General features: G+C 37.7%; 1 protein-coding gene across 1 annotated transcript; it reads right to left on the bottom strand.

Moving 5' to 3' along the window:
* Nucleotides 1-5135: 5135 nt before the first annotated feature.
* On the bottom strand, nt 5136-22145 carry MOB1A (MOB kinase activator 1A). The gene is made up of 6 exons (XM_036930594.2): nt 21904-22145; nt 18117-18283; nt 14952-15045; nt 13657-13790; nt 10148-10311; nt 5136-8898 (listed from the first exon to the last, which is right to left on the bottom strand). The coding sequence occupies exons 1-6, from the start codon at nt 21915-21917 to the stop codon at nt 8821-8823; spliced, it is 651 nt and encodes a 216-aa protein (XP_036786489.1). The 5' UTR covers nt 21918-22145; the 3' UTR covers nt 5136-8820.
* Between the last annotated feature and the right edge of the window lie 4372 nt (nt 22146-26517).

The raw sequence follows: 26517 nt of genomic DNA, 5'->3' as shown, positions 1-26517 counted from the left end.
CAATCATTTGCAGCAACATGGATGGAGCTGGAGGGTATTATGCTCAGTGAAACAAGCCAAGTGGAGAAAGAGAAATACCAAATGATTTCACTTATCTGTGGAATATAAGAACAAAGGAAAAACTGAAGGAACAAAACAGCACCAGAATCACAGAACTCAAGAATGGACTAACAGGTACCAAAGGGAAAGGGACTGGGGAGGATGGGTGGGTAGGGAGGGATAAGGGGGGGGAGAAGTAGGGGGTTATTAAGATTAACATGCATGGGGGGGTAGGAGAAAAGGGAGGGCTGTACAACACAGGAAGGCAAGTAGTGATTCTACAACATTTTGCTATGCTGATGGACAGTGACTTTAAAGGGGTTTATAGTGGAGACCTGGTACAGGGGAGAGCCTAGTAAACATAATATTCGTCATGTAAGTGTAGATTAGTGATACCAAAAACAAAGCAAAAAAAAAAAAGGGCAGTTCCTGTGTGGTAACCTCCAATGAGTTCTACACAAGGGTATAAAGGGCATATACAAGTGTAGGCAAAGGGTCTGTTTGCGTCTATACAGAAATCAAAGCCTAATTGGGCTATCCCGAAAATGAACTAAGATTCGATATGAAAGAGAACTTCCAACATCAGCACTCTCTGGAAGACTCATGCCAGAAGATGATCATCAAAAAACCCCAACAGAGATCCACGCACTGCTACAGCTGTAGATGCACTTATCCCACCAAGTCCCATGGACTTGCCATGGGAATGAGGAAGGAGATATCTAAGCTGGCCTGTGCATACAGTAAAACAACAAATTTGACTGGATCTATACTGTTGGAACTCAACCAAGAATTAGGAGAAGTGCAAATTGTAGCACTCCAAAATCTTACAACTACAGACTATTTACTGTTAAAAGAACATAAGGGATGTGAGCAGTCTCCAGGAATGGGTTGTTTTAATTTGTCTGATTTCTCTCAGACTGTTCAAGTTCAGTTGGACAATATCCACCATATCATAGATAAGTTTTCACAAATGCCTAAGGTGCCTAACTGGTTTTCTTGGTTTCACTGGAGATGGCTGGTAATTACAGGTATGCTTTGGTTATGTAACTATACTCCTATTATGTTAATGTGTGTGCGCAATTTAAGTAGTAGCTTAAAACCTATACATGCTGAAGTTACTCTACGAGAAGATATGTCAAAGAAATAATCAATCTTTCCATGTTTTCTTCCGCTTGCTACTTCTATAGCTTTTCTTCTTCCTTCCTAATTACAACCCTTAAATAGAATTAGTGCCTCATATCAAATTTACCGAGTATCATAATTCTTCCAAGTGGTAAAGATACCTCAAGACAAATGCTGGGCATAGAAGCCACAGGGCATAAATACGCAAAGAAGTAAAAAGCTAACCTTTTCAAACAATAAGGCTTCCCTCTCACTTACCAACTTCACATTTCCCTGTATGGCCCCGGAAGGTGACTGGTTAGCCAGAGACGGGTAAGATTCCTCAAGGGAGGAACAACCTAAGACAGGCACAGTCGCAGGGGGTCCATCAGGTGAGAAATTGGGGATCAACAGAGGTGAGGCTTCGAACCTCACCCCCCTGTTCTGAGAGAAATCTTCTGCATATGTGGGTGTTTTATTGCCCTTGTCTAGCTTGGATTAACACATAGTCTACAGGCACACACCTGATCATCTACATTTGCTCTCTTACAACACTAAACTATGTTTTCTACCTATATCTTGTATCTACCTACCACTTCAGCATTTTATTAAAAATAATAATAATAGAGAGAACTGTGGTATCCACATATAAATCAAGTATAAAAACCAAATGAGTATTCATATTTGAACTGTTTATAGTTCATAATGCATGAGCAAAACCGAAAGTTTCTGTGATGACTGCCCTTGTACTGTTCACTATGTAACTTATTCATTATGTAAGAATTTGTTCTACAAGTAAGAACTTGTTTGTTATGCCTCAGAAGATTGGAGACTGATGAAAATTAGGCTTGGGGTGGATTAATGATTGTGCATTGAGCATTGACTCCCCTATATAGAATTTTATTGTCGTCAACAACCATTTGATCAATAAATACGAGAGATGCCCTCACAAAAAAAAAAAAAAAACACACACAAAAAAAGGACAGACTTTCAATGGTAAAATAAATAAGTAACCGGGATGTAATGTATAGCATAAGGAATATAGTCAAGATATTTTAACAGCTTGGTAGGGTGATAGCTGTAACCTAGTAGTATGTATATAAATGTTTTATCACTGTGTTGTACACTTGAAACTAATGTAATGTAATACTGTGCGTCAACTACCCTTCAATAAAAAATAATTAAAAAAAAAAAAAAGACATATGTACCTGTTTACCACAGCACTATTTACAATAGCTAAGACATGGAAGCAGCCTAAGTGTCCATCAGTAGATGAATGGATAAAGAAGATGTGGTACATATACACAATGCAATATTATTCAGCCATAAGAAGAAAACAAATCCTACCATTTGCAACATGGATGGAGCTAGAGGGTGTTATGCTCAGTGAAATAAGCCAGGCAGAGAAAGACAAGTACCGAATGATTTCACTCTTCTGTGTAGCATAAAAGCAAAAACTGAAGGAACAAAAAACAGCAGCAGACTCACAGACTCCAAGAAGGGACTAGTGGCTACCAAAGGGAAGGAGATGGGGATAGAGGGAGGGTGAAGGGGATTAAGGGGTATTATGATTAACACAATGATATTGAGGGGACACAGGGAAGGCAGTATAGCACAGAGAAGACAAGTAGTAACTCTAGCATCTTAGTATGCTGATGGACAGTGACTGTCTTGGGGTATGTGGTGGGGACTTGATAATAGGGGGGAACTAGTAACCACAATGTTGCTCATGTGAAGCCTGAGCATAAGATTGTATATCAATACCTTAATTTAAAAAAAATCCGTCAGACCTCCATCACCTACAGGCAGAACCCCAAGTTCTCTAATATGATTTAACCCCTATCTACCTGACCAACTGAAATGCACCCTTCACTAATACTGGGCTGTTTGTACCTCCCTGTATAAGCTATGCTACAAGTTTAGTTATGCAGTTGCCCATCTTATAAGTAAGTTTAAGCCTGCTCTCCGGGAGCCACCTGTCTGCCCCATAAGTAAGGGTCCCAAAGCTTGTGCATAACTTATATGGTATGTATGGCCCTTTCAGACTATCAGTTTATGTGTCTTTTTCTCCTACTGCTCCATGAGATCCATGCAGGACCTTGCTTATCTGTGTCAACAGCCCAGCATAGCATGGAACAAAAAGTGCCTGCACTGTGATTACCGAACAGAACTGACAGTGGTTGGGAATTCTAGCTCCAGTATGATCTGAGCCTTTTCAGGAAAGGATTTGGAGAAGAATCCCACCTATCTTGGGCTTCCTAATTAGTTCCAGCCTAACAGTTCAAGTATATTCTCTTATGGTAGAAGCAACTAAAAGGCCAATTTTATTACTAAAAGGGTAATGCCTTCAGTCCCAGGAAATGGGTCTGTCCCTTCTACATTTCACTTTTTTTGCCCTAACTTTAGATTCTCTTATCTTCACTTACATGGGCCCCTGATCTGTTTGGTATTTGCATCTGTGCTAACAGATAACTTTAGAGAAGCTCTCTTTAGACACTTCATGTCACTGGGATTTTTAACTGCAGACATTTTATCTCATACAGCTTCCTAGCACTCAAGAGCACACAGAATTTTACAAATGCAACTGAGAACTGGAGACCTGCCTTGCTATGAGCTAGCTATTTCAAGTCTTGAGCTTTTGTGCCACCACCTGAAAAATTCCTAACATACTTCTCAATTACCACTCCTCCTCAGGTTGCAGTAAGGATAAAGTGAGATAACCTGCTAAAGGACTCCCCTAAGACAGGTAGGTTACCCTGAAGAAGTGATACCTAAGAGTGCTAGTCAGCCACAGGAGTTTGGACAGAATCAATAATCTACTTCCTTCACTTAGCAAATGTGCTATGAAAAAATGTCAGCTAAGCAGAATAGTGTGCTCAGATACTTACATTCTAGTGAAAACTCCTTTTCACAGAGTGGGAATAAGCTTCTAGAGAAGCAGCCAGTCCCAAGGATCATTCAGCATCTTTGAAACAAGTTTGTTGCAAGCTCTGAATCCCCAAAATCCAGATCCTTTTCCCCAGCCTGTCTTACAGCCAGAACGAAGGTCTGTGGCCTAGGATCCACCAATCAGAGACACTCATCATGACTATTTTTCATTAGGAAGACACACAAAAGGAGGTGCTAGCTACAATTCTCTATTTTGCTTCTAGTCTGGGTGGAGGCCAGCTAGCTTTTGGAAGACGCTGATGCAAAGACTGACATCTAGTGGCCACTGATAACGGTGCTGCAGTGTCCACTCCTAGCCAACAGCAATGGTGTATTTGCTAGAGAAGGCTCAAGGCACTGTTTCGGCAGTGTTTTCGGCTATGCAGCTTCAAAGCCTGATTCTGGCCCTCCCAAATATTATTACTCATTTATAAAGTTTGAAATAGCCTTCCAACTTAACCTTTAGATATTCTTACAAACTTAAGGATGGAATTTAAGCCCACTGAAATGTCAAAATTCTGAAACTGATCACTAATGTACCCAAATCTTATATAAAATTGGTATCAACCCATATTATCTGGCCACATTCATTAAGTTTTTAATTTGAACTCTTCGTCAAAAAAGGTCAAAATTCCAGTACTGCCATTTTGAACTGACCCTACAATTTAGGCATCTATCCTTTGGACCTCTAAAAATAAATCTAATTTCCCCTACAGTAATGAAAAATCACTGTTCGGGGTGGGTGGTGTCTTGCAGATATGCTTAGTACTCAATTTCAGGGTCGGAAAATTAGTTAGTCCAGTCTGTCTTCACTTTTCCCAGTCTCACACGCAGGAATGTGCGGACAAGGTCAAGGTCTTGGTAGGAAGCCGACTTGCTTACTTCTTGTCCGAGATGGGTTTTAGCCACCATAATTCCAGGCATAGTTTGTTTCTTGGGGGTGTTACAAAACATTTACTTCATTTAGGAACTTCCCTTTAAGAGTTAAGTAAACAGTTTACCTACTAAATGATAAGTGAAGACAGCCTTCCATAGAAGCTGCAAAAATCTCAAGTTCCACATTTAAATAGATACATGTTGAGACACTTAACTTTAATCAGTCATTTCTTTCTTTCAATATATTTTATTCTGATGAAGTTACAAAAGTAGATACAAAATACTTTTTTAAAAAGTACAGTTAACTGACTTAGAAAAATAGATAAAGCCCATAAAGGTTTAAAAATACAACATAAATTTTCATGTAAAGAACATTTTCAAATATTTTAGATGGTAAACAACACTAACTTATGCAAACTATTCCACAAACACAGAATGTTGTTCTATAATAAATCTACAGCACACTGATTATCCATTTGGATTTATAGAATACTTGTTTGGAACAGAATCTGATGAAAAAACACTCAAGTGAATTTCAGTGCAGTTATGTCAATAAAATTACTGCAATCACATAATATCTATATCCCCAAAGCCTTTTTCAGTCTGAAATACCAAAACCTAATGCAAAAACACAGGAAGACTGAGGGACACTTCCCTCTTTGTAAGAATTCAACAACAGTATAAACCAAATCCACTTAACTGATGAACTGGTACCTGGAGGAAATAATGTCCCTGTTGAAGGTGCACAGTCCCAGCCAACATTTTTTATGCCAGAGCTCCAGGGCCAGGACAGCCTCCTACAGCTAGGCAGGTAACACAAGCACAACAACTGGGGCTGTTTAGAAACCAATTTCTAAGATTTATACAATCTTTGGGCCTGATTTGTTTATGCTTGTGAGGTGATATTGCATGAAGAAGCTCCACTTTTGGAAAACCTCACTGCTCAGAGAGAAGGCCAGCTGTATGATCAGCAAACCTCAACAATGTTTGCAAGTTAAAATCACCACTAGGTTTGCTCCTCTTGCCTCTGCACTGCTAGGAAACCTCTCCTTTTGTTGGCACCAGAGTCATGATGGATTCAGACTTGTATTTCTGTAGGCAGTTACGTAAGCTAGGGTTCTACAGCCTACGATGAGATTAGATGGCAACCCTCTAAAGTCACTATTTAGTCGGAAGAATAAAGGGTACATTTTGCTGTCAATACAAAAACAGTACAAGGAAGTTTCAGTATTTAAATAAAGATCTGCTATCAATGTCTACAAGTCTTTAAAGCCTGGAAATTAAAGTTCGACCAGCCTGACCACATGATTCAACAGGCGCGCCCTCTGCCTTTCATCAGGCATTGAGGGGCAGCTGTCAGCACCAGAGACAACTCTGGAATCTGAGAGGGCAGGGGACTGAGTGTTGTCAAAAAGGCAGACAGACCCTGGGCACAGGGAGATGAATCAAAAGTGAGAGGAGTCCAAGATAGACATTTCCCCCAACTCTTACCAAAGACTGGCCCTCTGGCTGAGCCAGGAAGGTATCATCCTCTCCTTTCCTCCACTTCTCCTGCCCTCAACTCTCTGACCTTAGATACAATGTTAACACTACTGGTTTTGTGCATTGTTGGTTAAGCCAGATCAGTTTAGGGACCTGGTAATTTTTAAACTTCCAGGCTTTTAAAAACATTCTGGGGGTGGGGGTAGCATGGAGAAGGCAGTATAGCACAGAGAAGACAAGTAGTGACTCTACAGCATCTTACTACACTGATGGACAGTGACTGCAATGGGGTATGTGGTGGGGACTTGATAATGGGGGGGCTCTAGTAACCACAGTGTTGCCCATGTGATTTTATATTAATGATACCAAAAGAAAAATTCTGAGTCTCAAGTTACCAACAAATTTTTATGTCCCATTGATAAGCTGCCTTTACTACCATTCTAACATGTAGCCATCTTCGGTTTGTTTTGGGGCTGAGTCATGAAGGAAGGGAGGATTTCTATTACTGAAAATAAACCAAGAAAAGTGAAAACCCTTTTGAGGTTCTAATATTTGAAATATTAGAAATGATGATGAAAGTATAAACCTAGCTGAGAAATATAATTTCATTACAGACTTAAAGCCAACAAGGTTTAAAGTCAAGAGGTGGTAACATTCTAGGTGGCATCTAGAAACCTGCTTTCTTGTGTGTAAATAACCAATATAAACATACAGAGCTCCTGACAGGGACCTTTAGATAAGCTTCAAATGTGGACTGTGGAATGTTTCATAGAGGGCTTTTCTCTTTTTTCCATGATTATTCAACTCTTTAATTACTGGTATCAGCCTAAGTTAGATTAAATATTTTTCCTCTAAAATTTTAGATATACTTAATTATTGAGTTACTGTAAAAACAGTTTCTATACTCTAGTGGAATAAATACAAGTAACGAAAAATGAAATCTAACCTTTATCAAACCATCAAGGAAACTGGTTGAGTACTTTGCAAACATCACAACTCTTAAGACACAGGACACTGACGAACTCAATGTGTAGCCAATCTGGCACGTCTTAGTATACTTGTGCTTCAGTACATTTTAAACAGTCAGCTAGAGTTTACTGAATACTAGAAACCAAATCTTCACTGAAGGGGAAGATTCTTTTAATCCCAATAGAAATAGAAGAAATTTTGAGTTTTGATACAAAAACAATTAAAATAGGATAAAACCCCTATGGGGGTTCAATCCATCCTTATACTAACAGAATGAAGTTAAGATTTTTGTTTATTAATTCCTTCCATTTTGTCTACACATATGCATGTACACACATACACACACGAGAATAGGTAACATACCAAACTTTAAGCTGTGTTATAAAATGTGTACACCTTCAAGGTTTTTCATTGTGGTTTTCTTTTTAAGTTTTATCCTTGTTGGGATAAAGTTTGTGCATTTCTATACTACTCTTAACTAAGTCTCAAGTCACAATAAAAACTCAACTCAAAACCAAAATAATCAAGTGCTGAGTACTTTCTTCCATTCTATCCAGAATTCCAAAGTATCTGAAAAACAATGTGAATGAAAACAATGGTCTTGAAGTGTAAATTTGTTGTCAATTTTTGGAGTTTTCTTTATCTCAGCCCAAAACTACATATTATAATTAACCTGAATGAAGCACTTCGAAAAATCTGTAAGACCATTCTCAGATGCCTTAAAAAAATTATTTCTGATACATACATACTCCTAAAAATTTAGATAGGCTTATGTAAATAAAATCCCAAATAAAGATTAAAAAACAGAGTCATTTTAGAAATAACTTTGGTTACTCCCATACCACAAGTCACATGAAGACTCAAATTGTAATCATGGATTTAAGAAAAATAAACATACATATTCTTATCTATAAAAACACTAGCATACAAACTTCAAACTAAAAGGTTATCCAAAGTGACACAAATGTTCCAAATCTTAAATTAAAAAATAATTCTTCTGTTTGTAAAATAAAAGCAGAATAAAACTGATTTGACTGCATTTTTAGATTAACTTGTTCTGGAAACTTAATAAATTATTGGTGGAAATTCTTAACATCCATTATGCTGTTACTTGAAACAGATTTTCATCAGTAAAAGAATAATAAGTAAAGTAATAAACTACAGGTGAGTAATCACATATTAACTGCCAAGTATGACTGACAGTAACAGGAGTGGTCACACAGTGCTTCAGATCAGCTGTGCCCTAAGTTTCTCACTCAGAAGATATTAGGCCAACCTACCTTTGGGACAGTTTTATCATGAGATAACAGACAACAGGTATCTTTTTATCCTTTCTTAAAAGTTTGTATCACTAGTCTACAACAGATAGCAACGAGATAGCTCTAGTGGCAGATAGAGCAAGAGAGTAACTTCTAGCAGAAACATTTATCTGTCTTTTGATCCAAGCTTCTCAATTAATTCCTGAAGAGGTGCCAACTCACGCCTATCAATCAGATTAAACTCCTAAAAGAGAAGAAAAATTAAATTTTAAAATAGATCTAAAATTAAAACTTTAAATGTAAGAGGGATTCCCAATTCTAGTTTTCTGAAATCCAATAAAAAAAAAAAGAATGCAATGATCTCTGTGAACACTTTAAAATAGGGTCATTTGTGCTCCCTTTCTACTTTTTAAAATTAATTTTATGTATTTTTATTGATATATAATCTTATATTAGTTCCAAGTATACAACACAGTGGTTCAACAGTTCCCCATCCACTTTATTAAATTCTCACCCCCACTAGTACAGATGTCTGTCAACATAGGAAGATGTTACAGAATCACTGGTTATGTTCTCCATTCTGCTCCCTTTTTAAGATGAGGAGGATTTATTAAATAAGCAACTGTATGTATTAGCATGACCTTCAACTGTGTAGAATATTTAAGTAAAAATTATGTATGTTTGTATTTACAAGGAAATTACCTGAAAACTACACTGAACCTTGACAATGTCCACCTCTGGGGCAGTGGACCTCTTAATTAAATATACCTATTATCTCTGTATCTATCTATACTCTATATATACTATACATCTATGTCATGCAAATAATCTCAGAAGAGCACAGTATATTCTCCATTTTGTGATACACAAAACCATAATACAGTATCTACTATTAAGCTACTGGTTTTTCCACCAATAAACATCTAGATGGACCTATTTATACTTTGCACATAGAATTATATAGCTCTAAAGTTAGGTTAAGGAGTCCTGATTCTTTTATATCTTTTTCAAAGAATGTGAATTATTTTGATTTTAGTAAGTCCCAATTCCAACTAAGGGCCCATAAGGCAATAAGGCCACATCTTTGAAGGCAGTGGTCCTTTCTGAAGTTTCTAGTGGCTTAGTTGATTAAGATCTGGCTTGAAAGGGACTTCTGGAAACTTAACCCAAGATAGCAGCTAACAAATTCTTCCAAAAGTTTCTTTTCCAGGCATAGACATCTCATTAAATAACCCAACCACAGATGTTTTTCCATAGTATTCCTTCACCCAGCAGTAGCAGGTAACGGGAGGGTAGAGACAAGCTTTCTCGGGTTTTTGGTGCTCCCTGTCATATTCTAACCAGAGACCTGGCTGCTATACACATCAATGAAATAAACAGTGTGGAAAAGAGAACAGAAAGAGAAGCCTGCTTGTACTTTGCTCTTCTATAAATAAACTATAAAGTGCTCTCGTTCAAGTCAAAGGACATATTAGTCAACATGTTCAACTTACCTGAACAAAGAAGATAAAGTGCTTAAAGGAGGTGTTGAGGTGGGCCTCCTCTTGCAGCTGCATCACAGAATCAAAGTGCTGGTGATAAATATGGGCATAAACTCTGAACAGACGCTTCAGAATGGTCTTTGCCACAGACATAAAGTTTTTGGGAAATGGGACACCTGTAATCAAATATGCGTATTATCTATTAGTCTTTTATTGAACAGCAGGTTTAGACACTGCTATGAGCAACTCCAACACACAAACACATACGTCCACAAATACAAGCCTATTTCCATATATTTTTCTTTAAAGGCAAAGAAAAAAAATCCCAAACCTAAGTATATGAGGTACCCACACACTACTTCTGACTGCCTTAGAATAGTAAACACAGGCATCAAGTCATACAAGATGCTGCTGAATCAAAGTTAAAATTAAAATAATCTTAGTTGTTTAATATTGACAGTCTCTTCCTAAGGTTAAATGCAACAAATATTTTACATTTTATAATATATAATGCCACACACACACACACACACACACACACACACCCGCCCGCCCCCCCCACCCGGAGTGGAAATGCTAAGAAAAAGAAGAAAAGTACACTTTGAGCCAAAATTTACTGTCTACAAATAAAAAGTATTATTTTACCTTGTGAACTACTCTGAAAAGTCATTTTCTTTCTTAAACTAGGAGTTCCCAACTTAAAAATTTTTTTAATTGCTTATTTCAATTTTCTGTAGTCTAAGAATAGGATATACTTCATGAAAAAGGGAAGGAGGGCCCCTCTGTTTTTCAAGGAAAATAAACACCTCCTTAGAAAAGAAATGGGAAAAGGTTTGGTTATCTCTCCAAGCAGTTCAAGTAGGGATACAACTGGTTATGTTCCTGAGAATTTTCACTGACAAAGTCAGTCTCCTAGAAAATAGGGATAGCAGAGAGACAACACAACTGGCACTGAGTACCGTACGTAAACACATAAAAAATCAGTTACTTCCAAAATAACCTAGAATTGTTGGTCTGTTCCACCGTGATACTCTTAAAACATTTTCTCTCCTTCAACCTTTCAGAAAACAAAGACTTTCCTTTTCACCTTTGTTTAAATCATTGTTCAACTAGTCCTTGGTAGCTTGAAATTTAATACATTTTGCTCTTAGGCTGATTTTGTGGGTTTTTCCCAAAAAAACTTGGCAACAACTTGTCTTTTCAAACATTCTGGAGCTTATGGGCATGTTTTTCTAGACTGGGTCTCATATTCAAGTATTGAAATGATTGTGATTTTAAGTCAAACTCCTTGTCTCTCAGAATTTACAAATGGTCATCTTGCTAATAAAAGAGAAAGAAGTTGGAAATATTAGTTAAAAGTGAGTAATAAAGTTCTAGTGAAAATAAATTATTGGCAAAAGATGTAGATAATAGCCTAATGAAGAGAGAGAGGGTTCCAGAACATTAGGGTGTATTATTGAAGAATGGGAAAAGCTGAGAAAAGAGAACAAAGTCAAAAGTATTCTTTATCGTCCATAAGAGGCAGACTTAATGAATAGAAGTAATTTGTTTTAATCTCAGGACTTTCCAAACTGACTTTGTGTAACAGACACATTCAAACATAGTCCACATACAAAATGTGAGAAAGGAAATTAAAAATTTAATAGAAGGAAAAGTTGACCAATAGCAAACAGACTAAGAGTAACAACATGATATAAAAGAACCTCTGAGACTGCAAAAAGGAACTTGCTATGATGTGTTTATGTCCACACGTCCACGCCCCTGTCCAGCTGACGGTTTTGGGAGGTGGTTAGGACAATGGGATTCATGCCCTCATGAAAGAGGCTCCAGAGAGCTTGCTGGCCCCTCCCACCCATATAAAGACTAGGCAAGAAGTCAGCAGTCTGCAACCCAAAAGTGGGCCTTTGCCAGAACCCAACTATGCTGGCACTCTGATCTTAAACTTTCCATCTTTAGTGTTGTTTATAAGCCATCCAGCCTCTGGTATTTTTGTTGTAGCACCCCAGACAGACAAATAGGAAACCAACAATATGTTGTTTGTAAGACACCCTTAAATTGAAAATGATAGGACGGATCTCATTCTTGAATACTGATGCCAAAATTTTCAAGTAGTAGCAAATAAAAATACTCTTCCAGAAGAACATTTTTTTTAAAAAAAGGGCAAAACATTACAGTCATCAACAACAGATACTGGAAAAGTATCTGATAAAACTCTACAACCATAACTGACTTAAAAAAATACACACCTCTAACCAAAAGCAAGATTCCTACATAATGAAGTACTAGAAACACTCACATAAAGTAAGGAAACAAGAAAAGGATGTCTGTCATCATCACCATTACTGAGTACAGCTGTCAAGTACTAGTTGCTGCAATTAGATAAGAGTTGCACAAGTTGGTATGAAAAAGGAAGAAGCAAAATTATCTTAGTGTGTGACTGTATACCTAAAACACTCAAGAAAACCAACCCAAAACAGTGGAAATTTAAAGAGTTAGCACAAACTACAGAATTTTATGAGGAATTAATGAATAAATTAAATATACCTTGTTCTTGGATAGGAAAACTCAGTATTGTCAAGAGAACAAAGATTCCTTACATTAATCTACAAATTGAGTGAAATCATAATCAAAATCTCATAAATATTTTTTACCTTGACCAAATGATTCTAAGTTCTCTGGAAGAATAAATATCTCAGAGTAGCCATGAACATTCTGAAAAAGAAGAGCAAGGAAGAGACACTAACCCCTAAGACGCTCAAAGATAAAGGCCATGGTAATTACAACAGTGTGGAATTTCTATAGGAACAGATAAAAAAGACTCCAAAATATGTGGTGTTTCGGTGGACACATATGATAAGCAGGAGAGAGAAGACACATGTGTTTGATAAATGGTAGTGGACAAACTAACTTTGCATCTGTAACCAGAAAATGAAGGGAGCACTGAGAAAAAAATTCCTGACAGAACAGATTTAAATGTAAAAACAAACCCACAGAAGTACTCAATGGAAACACAGACAAATATTTTTATAATCTTGAACTAGGGAAAACCCTTCTAATCATTGTATTAAATTCCAGATGTCACAAAGGTAAAGATTAATAAAATAAAAATGTTGTAGAGAGCAAAAAAAAAGCTCATCAATAAAGACAAAAGGCAGCCTGGGGAAAAAATACAACATGTATGACAAAGAGCTAATGTCCTTAATATGCAAAGAAGTGGACAAAGGATATAAATAGAAACTACACAATGATCAATAAACCAAAAATGCTCAATCTCATCAATCTTTTTGAAATGTACATTAGAACAGAAATTTATTTACCCATGCTAGAAAAAATTTTTAAAGGTTAAGAAAAAGTACTAGTGAAGAAACTAGCAGACACAAATATGGCTGGAGGGAATGTACACTTACAATCTTTTTGGAGAAGAATTTGGCAGTCTCTACTACATTTTTTAGAAGTAACAGAATGTTTAAAAGAACACAACAAATTTACCATTTAAAAAGAAAAATTGTTCAACAACTCACCAATCTTAGAAGGAAAAAGAGTTTCATCATCAAGTTGATCCTGAACCCAAGTCATCAAATAGTCTATGTATTTTGGTGCAGAACATTTGATTGGCTTTTTAATATTAGTACCATCTGCCCAGTGATATTCATATCTGGAGAGAAAGAGACTTACTGGTCAAGTTTTCAAAAACATTAACAAAGGTGCAACCTATAATCAAAGCAGATCCACATTTTGTCAACAGAAGTTTTATATAAAACTTCAGTAAATTACCTAAAATTCTACTGAAGATTCTCTACAGAATATATGTGATGATTTTAGTTGGAAGAGAAAAGGAAGATAATGTGGCAGCTGGCAGTGCCAGAATGGGTATTTTTATAACACAGCGCCAGAAAAGATAAGAAGAACTACAATTCCTGTGTATTAAGCAAAGGATGCTGAGGACTGGGTGAGGGGCTGATGGGTCCACCACATTCTCAGATCCTTGGCCATCAATATCACCAACAGAGCAAAGGTTATAAAACCCCGTTTCTCAGAAAGATGGTTAAAGAAACATCCTTAGGCATGTGTCTTTCTGCTCCCCTTGCCTTTGCTGAGCCAAAATAATTAACAAGACTTAGGCAAAACTTCACTGTGTAAAGCATTTAAGCCGTATGTTTTTCTATTCATTTTATTTAAATTTAAGGAAGTTTGAAGAATAAAACTCAACACAAAATAAAAACATCCCTCTTACAACACTGTTCACTGGGGGCCTTTTTCTTCTTTATACTTGTAGCAAACTCAGAAAGGACAATTTTTTCCAAGAGGTAAATATCTTGATACTCATATACCATCAAATAAAATCAGTCACTTATAAGGAAAAGACTGAAAGGAAACACACTAAAACATTAATCCCATCATGCTGACTTGACATTATGGATAATAAGGAGTGCCAGCTCTTTCTTAATATTTCTTGAAATTTATTATAGTCAAATTATTTAAAATCTAGTACCTTTAAGTCAGATAACTAAAGGAGTACACTGCAAGTAATTAACACTAAATAAGCATTAAAAAAAAATCAAACATTAAAGGAACTAAAAACTCAACTCATTTAAAAACCAGAAACAGAGCTGTAAACACTAAACTGAAAAATTAACTTTTGCAGTAAAAGAAAAACGTAATTCAAATTTCTTTACTTTGACTCCTACAATTGAACATTAATACTTACTATAGTGCAATTATACTATTAAAAGGTTAAGAACAAGTACTAGTGAAGAAACCAGCAGACACAATTATTAGTAATTCAAATACCTATGTAATAGGGCAGTATGTGTACCTTGGACCTGCAGACATGACTGGACAGCTGGCTTCCGTGCAGAACTCTGTAATAGTTCCATACAACATGTTGATCTGGTTGAAGAAATCCACAGCTGGAAGACAGCAAAATTGTGTTAAAATATCGTGTAAAGACAATGAAACATCAGACCTCTCAGCTGAAGGAAAAATGGACAATGCTTTTAAATTCTGAAGTGAATCCTTGGGATATTCAACTACAAGGGGTACTGCAAATTCTCTCTTTAAGTTGTCACCCCTCAGTAAAATTTTTACATTCATGCTTAATAAACTAAGCTTTTAACCAGCATGTAACAGCAGGGAAGTGCATTAGAGATAACTGTAAATTAACAGTGTCTATTATTACATCATTAGAATGTATAATTTGAAAACACCTGAGGGAATGACAAAGCCCCTTTCTTCTTACCAATCTGGTCTAGACAATACCACCGTGCTAGGAAAGAGAAGTGTTGGGGAATATACTGTGAGAGGTGAATCAGCTTTTAAAAGATCTCATTAATCATAAAAAAAATTGATTATCTAAATGTATACAGAAGACATAAAGAAGACATAGGATAATGTCCCTTACTTTGGAGCCTCCAGCAAACAGAAGGGACAAAGTTAAAAGAGATGAACTATACAACATAAAATAAGATAGTATCCAGAGGCCAAGAGGAAATGCTAGGAAGTTCAGAGAAAAGGCACCCCTGAGGGGTTGAGGTAGGTAGAGGGCACTTCCTAAAGAGTTTCAACTAAATCTGAAAAGGAAGGGGGTAATGAAACATATTACTCTGTACAGAGAAACTACATAAGCCTTGGAAAGTTTTAAAAAATGTTTTGGTTCCCTGTATGAAGGAGTACCTAAAAACCAACTAGGGCTTTACAACGTTACTTTAAAAACAAACATAAAAAATGTTCCATCTTATCAGAGGAATTTTATACAAAACTCCCTGGCTTATAAAATAAACCTTCCTCTTTATTAGTCATGTTTCTAAGAAAGTAGTACTTAGGCACTCAATATTCGTTCAAAACAAAAGTTTGCCCATATGGTGTGCAGTCTACTGGTCTAAAGCATCTGTTCTCAAAACAGGCACAGGGATCCTGTTTCAGGGGGTTCTGTGAGGTCAGGAGCATTTTAATTGCTCTCTTCACTCTTATTCTCCCAGGTGGCACAGTGGAATTGTCTAAAAATTCTATGATGTGCGACATCACAACAGATGGAATGCAGAAGCAGATATGAGAATCCAGCTATCTCCTAAGCCAGACATTAAGATCTGTGAACATGTAAAAACAATGCCACACTTCTCATTAAAATTTTGGAAAATAATCATTTTTCATAAAAATATATTTATGTTAACATGTAATGGGTTTAATATTATTTTAGATAAATTTAAAAATAGTTAAAATTTCTCAGTTTTAATTTCCAGCACACTAAGTACCAGTAGATACAACCTACATAATTAAAAGCTCTTTGGGTTCTCAATAATTTTTAAGAGAATAAAGGGATCCTGTGACCGAAAGGTTTGAGAAGAGCTGAGCTAGACCAGTAAGTCTCCAAGAAAAATCTAAGACTGAAGGCCATCAGAATAACAGATGATTTCAAGTAAGTTCAAAAAAACAAAAGGGACTTTTTGGAATATATACTACTTCATACGGTTCACATATCAAAAGATAAAGGCAGCTAAACAGATCAAAGTATCTATACTAATGCAAGTATATATTACTATGTATCAAGTAGTCTTACAAACAAACAAAATCAAACCTGAATTTGATTAGAGCTCCACATCTGTGCTAACATGGTAGCCACTGGCTACATATGGCTACTTATATTAAAATATAATTTAAAATTCAGTTCCACAGCCCCATTAACCACATTTCAAGTGCTAAATGGCCACAGAGCAGATACAGAATATTTGCATCCCTGCAAAGTTCTACTGCACCATTACTACTCCTCTGGATCTTATGTTTAGAGGAAAATGGAGGAACAGAACATGATAATGAATGCCTTGGGGATACAATCAATAAAGTTCATACTGTGGGGAAAAAAATGAACTGGTTTCTTCAACAACAAAATAGTAAGAAAAAAAGACTGCAGTGAAGGTAAACCTTCACTTAAAAAATTAAGAGATTTAAGAAACATATGTACAGGTCTTATTGGGTCCTGATTTAAACAAATCAAACATTTTTTTAAAAAGGAATATTTATAGGACAATTAATGAAAATGTGAACACTGGCTGGATATTTGATAACTTAAAGGAATGACAGTATTGTCTTTATCTTTAAAAAGGGCAGTTCTTGTCTTTTAGAGGTACTCAAATATTTACAGATGAAACAATGTCTTGGGATTCACTTAAAAATAATCAGGGTGAGATACACAAACATGAATTAGCCATGAATTGATATTACTGTTGATGCTGTTATTATTATCCAACTGATAATTGTTGAAGGTGGATAATGGATACCTGAGTATTCACTGTACTGGCTTCTCTACTTTTTTGTATGTTTGAAAATGTCTATTAAAAAGTTAAAAAATTCCTGGACATCTGAAATTCCTACTAGATTTAAACCTTATTCACCCAGAACTGATCTCATCTCAGAATCACTTTCTTAAACTCAGAGTGACTTTCAGCTCATGGGTCCCTCCCATTTTCTCCCACTCTCTCGATTTCCCTCTGACTACTCCTAGGTCACAAGAAATAAACAAGTGACTGATCACGTGAACCGCAATGGACTTTTCTGCATACACAGACATATGAGGACTGTTGGGAATGGGGGCACAACTGTGAAATGGATTCCCTACAAAGGAATTCCCTTCCACAGGCAAAATCATTGCATTTATCAATCTTTTTTTTAAATTGAAGTACTGCTGATATACAATCTTATATTGGTTTCAAATATATTTATCAATCTTCCATTTGACTGCACTCTGCAATTCATACCATTTTCCTCAGACATTGCCCCCAAGCACTCATTTCTCCTCATGTCTCTACTCAACCAAACTACAATCAAGTACTCTGAAGGGAACACCACAATTCTGAACATGTTTCTGTGTATGTTTCTATACAGATACCCCATTATACTACATTATACCTGTGAAAAAAATTTAACAAAAAGATTTTAGCAAAACATTCCTATTAAGCAGCAAAGCTTGATGTTACTAAAAACTTACTGTTAACAGCAATCCATTCATTGAGGTCCTCTCCCTCTGGCAACATGACAGCTTGTCTCAGATTCCCACTTCCCAGAGTTGCTTCTGCATGTTTTAAGAGTTCATACTGATGAGAGCCTTCAGGGATATTCTTCTTTGGTTTGAATGTTTTAGAAGAGCGGCTGCTACTGTTAGGTTAAAAGTAAAAGGATGGCGATTTTTAGGACTGGAAGAACCGCATAATTTTTTCAGCATATAAATTTTTCTGAAAATAAAATTAAAAAGTACTCCTGGAAAAGTGCCAGGAGGAGAGATGATGCTCACAATAGAAGAATACTTTAAATTTTTTTCCCTCACATAGACAGTATCAGCAGCACAATTTCACACAGAATGCCATTTCACTCTGCCTTATCAAGCAGTCTGACCCAAGAGAAAGGGCTTAACCAAATGAAGGAAAAACCTGGATTCTAGTCCTTGATCTACCAGGAACTCTGACTGCCTGAAAAACCTAACCTCTTTTGGCCTCAATTTCCACCTACAGGAAATGATGCTGGGAGGAAGCCCTAAAATTCTGAGTTCAAAAATCCAGTTTTCTGTAGCAAAATATTTGTGATATCATTAAAAAACCACAGTAGAACTAACAGTAACATCTGAAGTTTTCAGCAGGGAAAATAAATGAGAGACAACTGGTTCCTGGGGAAAAATACGAGTTTTTATTCCTATCTCACACCATCCATAAAGGTCTTCCTAACATGACACAAAACCCAACAAGAATTGGCGCATTTCTAACCATAACAACTAAAACTTCCATAACAAAGAGACAAGTAAGGAAAAGAGAACTTGCAACATGTTTTGCAAAGTATTAACATGTATTCTATAATCTGTTAAGAAAAAAGTTAAGGAACCCTTTAGAAAAATGGGCTACGAGTAGGCAATCCAGAAACAAAACCACAATGACATATGAAAATCTGAAAAGTTGTTCAATTAAAGGAAGATATTTTTCCTTAATCTGAGTGTCAGAAGTTAAAACAATTACATTATGAGTGGTCTTGAGTATAATAGAGAAATTAGTGCTTTAGAACACTATTGGTGAACATGTAAAGTGTTTAACGTTTTGTGAGGGCAATATGGCATTATCTATTAACACTGAAATGCTCCTAAATCCACCCCTTCTACTTCTAGGCATCTCTCCTAGATAATGGATGTGTTTTCCAGGATCATTTTTAATACTGAAGAACTTGGAAACAACCCTAAAGTTTATTAGTAGAGAAATAAACCATAATACATCCAGATCATTGAATACTGCATAGTGAAGAGCAACAATAGTATAGTTAAGAACAAGACAGAGCTCAATGCATTTAAAAATGGCAAAGATCTCAAGATATGATTAAACATATTATAAGACAAAATATACAGAAGCCAATTTTATAAATGCATAGAAAAGTGTCAGAAAGGATACACATCAGACTGATACTGGTGATTACTTCTATGAAGAGGGAGTGTAACCACTTTACCTGAGTAAACAGCATTTTAAAAAACACTGATTAAAAAGTAAAAAAAACCTATGAAAACACTATGGAAAATATGGGAAGTTCTTGTTTAGCATGATAAAGAACTAAATTTAACAAATAAAACACTACATTAGAAAAACGGACCTTTACAAATAGAAACAAGAAGCTGTGAACGACAGGAAACTAAATATAGAAAGCTAACAGGAAATGGTGTCTCAAGATTTACCTACATAGGACTTCTGTGCTTCAAAATGGTACCATCAAGACAGTGAAAACAGTCTACTAAGAAAATATGTGTGAATCACAGATGTGATGAGACCTGTACCCTGAATAAAGAATTCTTTACAACTCAAAAAAAGACAAGTAACACAATTTAAAAATGGTCAGAGAATTTTAATAGACATTACTCCAAAGAAGATATACAACTGGACGACACACACATGAAAGATGCTTAACATCACTAATTATGGGGAAATGCAAATAGAAATCATAATGAGATACCGTTTCACATCTACTTAGAATGGCCATAATAAAAAACATGACTACAAGTGCTAGCTAGGGTGCAAGGGAAACGCAAACACACCGTGCCGGCGGGAATGCAAAATGCTTTGAAAACGTCTGGCAGTTCTTCAAAGGTTAAACGTTAAGTTACATGTAACTCAGCAATTCTACTCCTAGACAGACACTCAAGAGAAATAAATGAATACATGTATCTAATACAAAAAAGTTCACAGCAGCATTATTCGTGACAGCCAAAAAAGTGAAAACTCAAATGTCAACAAAACTTAAAAGAAAAAAAAGCCTTCACATTTAGGTCCAAAAAGCAACTAAGCAACTGAGCATCCACAAACAAACCACTAACTGAAGATTAAGTCATAAGAAAAAGACTGGGCGGGGATGGGGGTGAAGGGTATATTGTTCTACTAATGTGTAAATTTGCAATTAAAACCTAAAATCATACAGACTTTTTAACAAGGTAAACATACTTTGGAGATTATACCCTTTAAAAAAAAAAAAAAATCCAGGAGGGAAAAAGCGGTTTGCTCAACGCTATTCTTGGCAGTGTTATTTTATAACAGCAAAATATTAGAATGAATCCAAATTTCTCACAATAAGGAACTGGGTAAACTCTGATTATGGAACATTATGTAATTTATAAGAAATCAAGTACGTGGGTGTTGTCTGTAACTAAAAATGGGTATTTATTGACACACAACACATAGGCACTATACTAGGTAAAGAGTCACCTTAGAATAATGAAGGTTCTAGAGCAATGCTTCTCAAACCTTAATGTGCTTAAGAATCAGAGAATCTACAACCTTTTTCATTTAAGCCCAGGCGTTAAAGTAGGATTCTACCAAGGAAGAGAGAAGTAGGTTAATTACACAAAGTCACAAAGTGGGCTGAAGCACAACTGGGCAGAACCATCTGAACGCAAAGCTGTGGGTAAAATTGTAACATTTCCAGAATATCTCGCCTGGCTTTAGTACATCTGCATATCAGCAGGCGCTTAAGGATGGAGAGAAGTATGGCTTTAATGCATTAGCATCATTCCTCAGAGGGGGAGAGAAGTTCATCTCCATATCAATGGGCAATTACCTGGGCAAGGAGGGCTTATCTGTACCCGAGAGGTGAGGGGAGGGCCGGTTTTGCTTCAGCTGGAGCAGGAAAGAGAGAAGGGCCCGGACTGCAGTTTGTAAGCAATAAATGGATTTTAAACTTTATTTCTCCCTTTGACTGATTTCGGTTTTTAGAGGTATTTTGCCTGGGGATTTCCTCTCCCCGGACTTACAAAAGGCCGCAGCTTAACTTCAGGCGACACTTCACGCTTTCCTGGGGCGACATTTTTTCGCGGGGGTAACAATAGTGACAGTAATAAAACGACATAAGGTTTTTTTTCATTATGAAGCACAGAAAGCTAAGTCAGCATGGATCTTTACTGGAAGGCTCGCGACTTGAGAGATACGGGAGTCCACGGCTGATCCCGGGACTCCGCCCCCAGATCGTCCCTCCGCCCTCAGGGCCGTTCGGGCGGAAAAGTTTGGAGGCGCTACCGGCCTCGGGGCCTTTCTACTCCCCAACCTTCCTCACTCCGCTTCCTTTACCTCGACCTTCATCTCCGTCCGCCTCGGCTCAAGTCTCAGGCTCCCCCGTGGCCCCAAGTGGGGGCAAAGCAAGCGCCGGCCACTCTGGCCCCGACCTCGGGGCCGGGCCCTCGCCTCAGGCGCACGCTCGCCGCCGGCCTCGACCTTGGCCCTCAGCCCTCAGCCCTGGAGCCTCGGCCCCACCACACTCACAAGAGGAAGCTCATCTTCTAGCCTCAGAGGGGAGGGGAGGGGCCGCTGGCCCCCGCCGCGGTCAGGAGTCGGAACCGGCGCGGGAACCGACAGGAAGCAGACGGGTCTCAGACTTGGGACCGCGAAGGCAGCGGCCGCCGCTGCTCCGAGCCGAGGGTTGAGCCGGTACAAGCCGGTGGAATCCGCTGCGCGCACCTCGCTCGCCGCCCAAAGCTTGCCGACTCGAAATGCGGAACCAACAAAATCTCGCGAGCGAAGGCTACGCCTCTCCCCTCCCGTCCCCGCCCCCAAGAGAGGGATTCGGCGCGCCCCTTTTTGCCCCTCCCTCTCCTAAAGTTCAGCCAATCAGCGGCGTCCAGGCCGGGACTTCTCCCACAGTCTCGGTGGAACGGGGTCCTCGCCCTGGGAGTCCTGCTCTGTGCTTCATCTACATTGTTGCTCTTGAGTTCCATCCCTGTTTCTTGGAGGGCAGGAACCTCTATTAGAGCTGCAATTTTAAAAATTTAATTTGTTTTTAAATTGAGATATAATTCACTTGACAAAAAATTCACCCTTTAAAAATGGACACTCCAGGACTTTTTTTGTATGTGCAGAGTTGTACGACCGTCACGACTGATTCTAGAACATTATCATCACCCAAGAAGAAACCCATTAACTGTCACTCCCCATCCCTTCCTCCTCATAACCACTGGCAGCTAGTCTACCTTCTTTTCATATGGATTTGTCAAACTTGGACATTTCATATAAATAGAATCATATAATATGTGATCTTTTATAACTGGCTTTTTTCACTTTTCACTTCCCATAGTATTTTCAAGGCTCATCATGTTATAACATGTACCAGTACTTCATTCGTTTTTATGGATAAGTAGTATTCCATTGTGTGAATACACTATTTTATTTACCCATTCATCTGTTAATGGACATTGGGTTGTTTCCACTTTTCAACTGCTGTGAATAATGCTACCATGAGCATTCCTGTGCTGCTTTTTGTATGAGCAAATGTGTTCATTTCTCTTGGGTATATACCTAGGAGTGTCTGGGTCATAGGGTATGTATAACTTTTTGAGGAATGGCCAGACTGTTCTCCAAATCAGCTGCACCACTTCACATTCCCCCTGACAAATGTCTGAGAGGTCTAATATTTTCACAATCTTGATAACATTTTCTACTGTTTATCTTTTTGATTATAGCCATTCTAGAAGGTGTGAAGTGGCATCTCATTGTGATTTGGATTTGCATTTCCCTATTGGTTGCTGTTGAAATCTTTTCGTGTACTTATTGAAACAAATTTATTTTTATCTTCCTTTATAGTTACCTCAGCACCCCCTCTCTCCAAAAGACCATTCAAGAACTCAAAAGGTCCAGTAACAGTCTTCACTCACGGTCTCCAAGACATCACCATCCGTTAATTCCTCAACACCTGTCAGTCCAGATTCGGCCCCCTGCCTTCCCTCCCACAAAAGCTTTTCTCACCAAGCTCTCCAGTGTCTGTCTTCATTTCTAACCCTGTGGGCATTTTTTCAATCCTTATCTTACTAGCCACTTTGTTCTGTCTGGCCCATTCTGCCAGACTCCTCATTTGATTACAGGGATTTTATTTTTAAAGAACCTCTTTATTACTTCATGTGATGTTATAGAAGGCAGAAGTGGGCGCACAGAAAAGGGGAGACTAGGGCCAGAAATGTTGTAATAGTCAACTTTAGCCAGGTTTTTTTGGTAGCAAGTGACAGAAACCCACACTGTTCATATCTCCATCAGACCTGTCTTGCATTTTCTTTCCCGTTAGACTGAATTCCTTTTGGGGGCAGAGATACAACTTGATCATTTGTCATCCCCAGGGCTCAGCACGGTTTGCAGACACTATTCAATAAATGCTCACTAAAGGAATGGGGATATAGACTGGAATTCCCAGTCCGCTAGAGGTGATCCATACAGGAATGAATGGTAATCAGTATGGCACTACCAGTACTGATAAGATGAAAGGTGAAGGAATTCTAGGCTTTTTGGATGTGGCCTTAACAGCTTTTTAGCTTTGTTGTTCAAGGTAATGCTCCTGCCAAAAATTCCTTGCTAATTTCCCCAACAAGCCGTGGACATCCTTGAGTCCTTGCTCCTGTTCTTGCAGGTCCTTTTGCCTGGAATGCCCCAACATCCACATCGTACCCTGTCCTTCACAATCCAGCCAGAAATCCTCTTTCCATCCTTTGAACTCTGGTAGCCCTTCATATATATATATATATCCTTCATACAATATATATAGTTCAAGTTAAAAAGTAGTATTTACATATTAAACAGTTGTTTTGGTGGTTGAATTTGAGGATTTATGTTCTTTCATATTTTTCTATATATTCCAATTTCTCTCTAGTAAGCAAATACCAATATCATTTTTAAGCTTTTTTTTTTTTAAGGGAAGCAAGGTAGAATAGCAACTGAAAAGCTTACATCCAAAGTTTGAACCCTAACAGTGTTACTTAGTAACCACATGACCTTAAGTATTTTTATAACTTTCTGCCTCAGTTTTCTTACCTGTGAAATGGAGAAAATTTCATAGGATTGGGAGGATTCAAAGAGTTAAGGTATAGAACTCCAGACAGTTCTTGGAACTTGGATATAGTCAATCAACTTTTGCGATTTAAAAAGGAAGAAATTTTGATATGTTTTATCACCTTTGTTAGATGACCAGCTCCCTGAAAGCAAATCCCTGACTTACTTATCTGTATATTTTGCATATGCCTGTTGTGGGGCCTTGTATAAGGTATACACATTCAGCTAAAATTTGCTAACTGAATCCCATTAGGTATCTGGCTAAATGTTATTTTAGACAAATTCTTTAACTGATACAGTCCCTGAATTTCAGTAGTTCTTGTGTAGCTTGGAAAGTAGTTGTTTGTATCTGTTTGTTAGGAGTACATTCTCACTTTTCCTCCTTTTATGGAGGGTTTCCCAATGGAGAACAATCTTTGGTCAAGTGGCAAGGAAATGACCAGAAAGCAACACATATTTTCTGGGAGGGATGGAAGTGCCTAGATCCTTCTCCAAACATTTTTACAAGGAAGCCGTGAGGAAAATCTACAGAAATATTATATCACTGAGATACTGGAGTGAGAGCCACAAAGAAAGTCCTATGCTGGTCCTGTAGCCTTAGCTTCTGAGAAAGAACACAGCCATTAAAATGCTGGAGCATGCTAATGTGGGAATTGGATCTGTGTGTCTTGGATACCCATGTGTTTTCTATGCAAATTTTTAATACAGAATTTTCAGCTTGTTGTACACACTTTCTGTCACACACACAATTTTCTGGACCATGTATTCTAAAGGAAATATGATATGGACCACATGTGTAATTTAAACCTTTCTAGTATATATATTTTTTAAAAGCAAAAATAAAAATTAAAAACCCAGGTGGAATTAACCTTGATATACTTTACTTAATTTAATGCTGTCCAGCAGAGGTTGCTCCCTGCACATCAGGTGAAACCTCAACCTGGACAGGGGTTTCTTGACTCTGATCAAGAAAGAATTCACAACCAGGTTGGATGAGTGTAGGTAAGCAAGAAATGCATTAAAGTGAAAGTAACAGTGGATGGCAGCAGCTGTGCAGGCATCAGAGCGTAAAGAAGAGCAGAGGGAGGAAAGGGAAGTTCATTGAACTCCTGCTCTGCATGGGGCAGATCCTTTGACAACTTCTAAAGTCACCTGGTGTCCAGTGTCTGTTTGAATCTGCATGGTGTGAGAAACAAGCCCCTACCAGTCCAGGATTTGGGTGAGATTATGTTCTGAGAACTTCCCATAGCAAAGAAAGGAAATTTGCAGGCAGGCTGCTAAAGAACGTGATCGTACAGCTGCAGTCCTGTCCGGGTCACCCAGGTGACAGGAACTTGCAAGCCCAAATCAGAGATCTTAGTAGCCCTTCCCTACTTGTCTGAAGTAGGACAGAGTGAAGACTTGTGCTTAAGCCTAGAAAATAGAATGAAATAGCAGGGTAACAAAGACACTACTGGGAAAAGGGTCTCTTATTACCCTCCCTTGGAAGAGTGCAGAGACAACACACAATAAGTTGAGCAGCAAGAAGTCTTTATTTAAAGCAACGTATGCACTTGAAGAAAGGCAGTCTCAGAGAGGAGGTGCACTTAAAGCTCAGGATTTGTGTCTTTTAAGGATTTCAAGAATGGGGCAAAGGTTAGGGGCTAGGTGGGGAGAGGAGCATAGGCTTGACTTGTGGTGTCCTGATGTCTATCTCCAGTGAGAGACATTATGTTATCATCCATAGTCCTTTAGATATTCTGTAAGACAAACTTAACACAATGAATTTTTTTATCCTATTCTTCTCCAAGTGGTTACCCTCAGGCAGTGGAAACATATCATTTGGAACTGCTTGTCCCACCCTAACTTAGGGTAGGTTATTTGGCTGATTACCATAAAATATGTTAGGAATCTTCACTCCTAACTCCCTGGTTTTTGTTTTATTTATTCAGTTTATTTTTTAATCTAATAAGTATTGAAGTTCTTTTTAATGTCAACATTAACCTGTTACTCTTCCTCTATGACCTCTTTGTGAGTGACTTTATTCCTTCTTGTGGTTTCACATCCTGCCTACATATATATATACAT

The sequence above is a fragment of the Manis pentadactyla genome, chromosome 2 (assembly GCF_030020395.1).
Source record: "Manis pentadactyla isolate mManPen7 chromosome 2, mManPen7.hap1, whole genome shotgun sequence".
In the NCBI taxonomy this organism is placed as follows: domain Eukaryota; kingdom Metazoa; phylum Chordata; class Mammalia; order Pholidota; family Manidae; genus Manis; species Manis pentadactyla.
The sequence above is the reverse complement of the archived record's forward strand: the minus strand, read 5'-3'. Positions and strand labels throughout refer to the sequence as shown.